Below are 5,166 nucleotides of genomic sequence, written 5' to 3' on the forward strand. Positions count from 1 at the left end.
AATTTAACTGATTCCTGTTAAGGGGGTCCGCATTTTCCCCGCAAAAAAAGCACATGGCTTTCAACAATTGTAAACATAGCATTCAATTTGTGATCATGGATTACAGCTTTAATTAACTTAAATTGGATATATACATATTCAACATGTTCAATTTTAATAATGTACAGTTAAAGCAATGTTTTAACTTTCCTCTGGATTAAGTTCTACAGTGGCGGATCCAGAACTTTTTCTAAGGGGGAGCCCGCTGACTGACCTAAGAGGGGGTCCGCTCCAGTCATGCTTCAATGATTCCCTTTATTATCAACCAATTTTTTTCCACAAAAAAAAAGGGGGGGCTGGATCCGCCGAATAATTACTTTTTGTAGGTGCATGGAAAGCCATACGCAAAGAATTCCCTACAGCTACCATCAAAGGTTGTGCCTTCCACTTTGGCCAAGCAGTGTGTCGTAAGACACAAGAGTTGGGCCTCAAGACCACGTACACCAGCAGGGGTGCTGAATATCGATACATCCGTTCGCTGATGACACTTCCCTTTTTACCAGCTGCAGACATCCAGCCAGCTTTCGACAAACTATCACCAAGGGCTACATCTCCAGAGCTGCAGCAACTAGTCAGATATGTGGACAACACATGGCTTTGCAACACCGTTTGGCATCCACGCAACTGGAATATCTTTCAAACCAGCATCAGGACCAACAATGATGTTGAAGGTATGTATTTTCTATTTTTATTTAACATAAGAATTTCATTTTCGTATCACACTAATGGTATTAATATAGTGTAAAGAATATTATGAATTTAATATCTATGTAATCACATGACGTTACCAACAAGGATTACTGCAATATAAATTATATAGATATAGGAGGTTATGGTACGATTGCCAATGAGAGAACCCCAAGCAAGTAACAATTTATAGAGGTTAAACAATATAGTTTTACATATATTAATAATAAATCATGTTGGTTTTTTTTGCTGTGATGAGGCAAATAGCTTATATATGTATGACAATACATCATTTCTTATAATTTAATTCTATTTTAGGTTGGCACACAAGAATCAACTCTGACATCGGGAAAGCTAATGCCGCCTTCTACATCTTAGTACCAGCACTTCATCGTGAAGCCAAGCTTGTGTCTCTTACAGTCCGCTTAGTTTCTGAAGAACAGGTCCTCAGGAACCAACGCACACGCTACAAGGAGCTGGAAGGTCGTCTTCATAAGTTATGGGACCAGTACACAGAAGGTGATATCACAGCATCCCGTCTACTTCGTGATTGTGGCAACATCTACGGTCCGTCCAATGACTAGCTGTTAATTGCTCCTGCCGATGTTTATACTCGTCTTGCCTTGACAATAACATTCATTTTTGCATGTTATCTCAGATATGACTCAGAATTCTGTATGTGCTATGTATGTTTTGTATGTTTTGTATGTGCTATGTGTGTTTTAAATGTGCTATGTATGCTTTAAGTGTGCTTTTACAATGACCATTCATATCTGCATGCTTTCAGTCTTATAGATGATGACAAAATACCTTTGATTTTAAAATGTGCTTGTGTTTTATATATGCCTCATATTTTTCATAAGAAATATTAGATATTATGGAATGACGAAATCATTGTTATGTTTTAATTGTTTGTTGACATGAACATCTACTGAAATAAAATTTGTAAACCCTATGTTTTCTTTATTCTTAAAAATAGTATTACATTGTTCAGATAAATCACACCAAGAGACCACCATACAAAATATGATCAGAAACCAGAAATGCTACAATTCACTGAATTGTCTTACTATAATTAACACAAGATTTGTAATAATAACAAAATCAAAGCCTGAAAGGCTGTAAAAGCAATTGCTGCCATGTTTATGTTTTGGGGACTTTTTTTTCATCCACATATATTTAAGAATTAAACATGACAGGAGTGTTGTCTAGTGAGAATTAAGAAGGTTTAAACTTTATATCAATTAAAGACTTTAGCAGAAAGTCATTTTTAATATGTTTTATATTTCACAAGGAGACAACACGTTTACCAGGCTAAAGTTGGGGTCAAATATACATGTGCTGAAACATATAACTCCAAGAGAAATTATTATGGATTATCCCCTAGTAGTGTTTGTAACTGGGCAATAATTTCCTTTATTGATTTAATTTTCATAATTAATTTAAATTTAAAACTTCAGTTAAAACATTTCAACTTTCCAGACGCAAATGTTGAAAAACGGGAAAGAAACAAAATATTTTACAAGACATAAACATGTAAAAAATAAATATATATTTCAGCTGACTAAAAATATTTTCATAATGTTACTTTGTCATCATTTCTTAAAAACTAAGTCCCAAACATTATTGCTCATTTGAAATGTGTCATCCTCATGCTGTACGAGATAACTATAATTCTCATGCAATCCCGAAAAAAGGGGCCATCACAGACAAACATGACATTAAATCGTCATTATACGAACAAGAACAAACAGCTCTAAGTTGCTTTGATATTTATCCAATTTTCAGGAAACATTGTGAAAATGATCTTCAATATTTGGAAAACATGTGAAATGAAATTGCAAACACGGTGGACCGTCGAGGGTCAACAAACGTAGTAGACTAGTCCATTGGAAAGACGAGGATAATGGTTTCATCATTTGTCATGCATACCCAGTTTTGAATATGATATCCAAAAAGGATGTAATTTTTTTAATCTTTGAAACTAGAAAATTCCAAATTGTAAATATCTCTTCATCAGGATTTGGCATCTATCACGTTTGGACGGGTCCATTTCATTAGTAAGGTGATCGATAAATCTTACGGAGTTATGACAAAAAAGGAAAACAAACTTATTGTTATGTGTTTTTAACAAGGGTTTCGTTCCTCCAAATTATTTGCGCAAACAAATCAACAAAATAGGTCAGTTAACTTTGTCTATTTTTAGATTACAGGTAATCCTTTGACACTACGTATAACCTGATTACCTGTGTAGTGATTTTGAATTTACGATAAATTTATGAATGAACGACAATTTTATGAATGAACAAGAGCACCTGACCTCTTTCTTAAAAAAACACCAATTAAACATATAACACCGTATATTATAAAAGATAATTCAGTCAAATTTTCAATACTAAATCAACAACTGAAATGATTCCATATTTTGTTGAAACATCGTACGAACGGAAAACGGAATCGCAGGTATAAAAATGCATTTTTTCCACTCGGACGTCTATGTTTTTTGATAGTCAAACGGTTGTCCCCCTAAATACAAAAATACATCTACAAGAACGTATGCTGAAACTTCTTAAATCCACTAACGTTTTTCAAAAGTTTCAAGCTATGTATTGCATTAGAAAACATACACAGGTGTTTAAGAATGACAGACCAGGAGCCTGTTTAACAAAATACTATGGCTTGATCTGGGCGGAGTCTCTGATCTGGGTCACAAAGATGGCCATACGCGACGGCATGAAAGCAATTGCTTTAAAAAACTGAAGTCCAGTTATAGCCAATACAAGACAAGACACTTTTAATTGGATATTTAGTTCCCAATTTCGTGTAATAACAGGTACTTGGGTGATTAGATAGGTGTCAACAGTACATGTGCCAGTTGTTTGTTTAACCTATGGTGATTAAAAAGGTGTCAACTATACACGTGGCATGATGTCATAATCAATTAAGATATGCATATAATAACAATTAATTCTGAGAGGGACATTATTACAATTAATACTACAAAGCCAAATCAGTGGTAAATTTTCAATATATAAATATCAAAAAGATTTTTTTTTTTGTGTTTTCATTTTTAAATATATTTTGTTAACGTATTTTTTTTATCCCCTTCAAAAATGTTCAAAAATAAATTGAAGATAAAAATTCATTTTGAATTAAGAATTGAAAAATTTAAATTAATTTCCAATAACAACAACAACCAACATTATACTTATATTCTTCTAGTAGTCCGAGTTTGGTATAGTCCGAGTTTGTTATAGTCCGATTTTGTTATAGGCCGAGATATCATGGATTTGCTACACTGACCTTCGGTGCGAAGCTATATATAGAACGGCGGACCAGTTTAGGAGGAACCCCATTTCTTACTCTTTAATTATTGAAGTTCCTTTGGGTCAGAGGGCATGACTCCTTTCCGTACACACTCCTCTGTTTACATTGAGATCGTTCTTAATATAATACGACGTTTACCGGCATTAACGAGTTAAAATTCTTCTTGACGAATACTTCGAAAAGGGAGACAACTCGAAACGATAACATGGAAGATTCCATTTCTGCTGAAGGGGTGTTATAGGTAATTTTTACGATGAAATATTTATTTTAATTTGAATTATGCATGTGATTTAAAATTATGCAACAACAATAGCCCTCCATATGCAGACAGACATAGAAAGAATCCCATGAGTTTCAAATTAATCAATGAAGCGGGGAATCACTCAATCTGATACCCCTTGAAATCAGGAAAACTACACGCACGTGGGGTCTCACTAATTAGCGACAAAAAGCGTCAAGAAGCGACAAGAAAAATAATAAGTAACAAAAAGCAACAAGAAGCTATTTAGCGACAAGAATACATTTTGTTATCACATACATTAAAATATTTTTTAGGATTATATTGAAAGATGAAGAATTAAAAAAAAAATCGATGAAGAGATTGTGTACTTTTTATTATCATATTGATAGATGTAGAAATTAAACATGTGTAAGAGCAAAGGAAATGTAAACCCTATAAAATGAAAATAAAAACAAAAACTTGTCACCTTCCTTTTGAAGGATTTAATAAAACAAAAACATGAAATATTATTTCCTTCCTAACTGTACAATTAATTTTTCCTGATAGGACCAACATTAGCTGTGGCTTCACTCTAAGGTAATACACAATTAAGAGCAACAAATGAATTTAACTAGGTGCGTGTCCTTAGTTTTATTGCAACAATAACATCCATTAACACCTTCATCAATTACACGCACCAGAATATAAAATTATTGTACCGAATAGTGAACACCTGTTGAAAACTCAAGATTGTCATCAGTTTCCTTTAATCTTCAATCTATATGCATAAACATAATAAATATCGTTAAATGAGACAATACACTAAATAAAATGATGAAAAATATTCACATTTTAATTATGTTTTCCTCTTGTTTGATTTCAGTTCTTAATTT

The 5,166-nt window shown here is 33.2% G+C and overlaps 1 protein-coding gene across 1 annotated transcript; it reads left to right on the forward strand.

Moving 5' to 3' along the window:
• Positions 1 to 361: 361 nt before the first annotated feature.
• On the forward strand, positions 362 to 1,567 carry LOC134719698 (uncharacterized). Its single transcript, XM_063582666.1, has 2 exons — positions 362 to 710; positions 1,045 to 1,567. Exons 1-2 carry the CDS (start codon positions 521 to 523, stop codon positions 1,308 to 1,310), a joined length of 456 nt encoding a protein of 151 aa, XP_063438736.1. The 5' UTR covers positions 362 to 520; the 3' UTR covers positions 1,311 to 1,567.
• The last annotated feature ends 3,599 nt before the right edge of the window (positions 1,568 to 5,166 follow it).

The sequence above is a fragment of the Mytilus trossulus genome, chromosome 5, assembly GCF_036588685.1.
Source record: "Mytilus trossulus isolate FHL-02 chromosome 5, PNRI_Mtr1.1.1.hap1, whole genome shotgun sequence".
NCBI lineage: Eukaryota > Metazoa > Mollusca > Bivalvia > Mytilida > Mytilidae > Mytilus > Mytilus trossulus.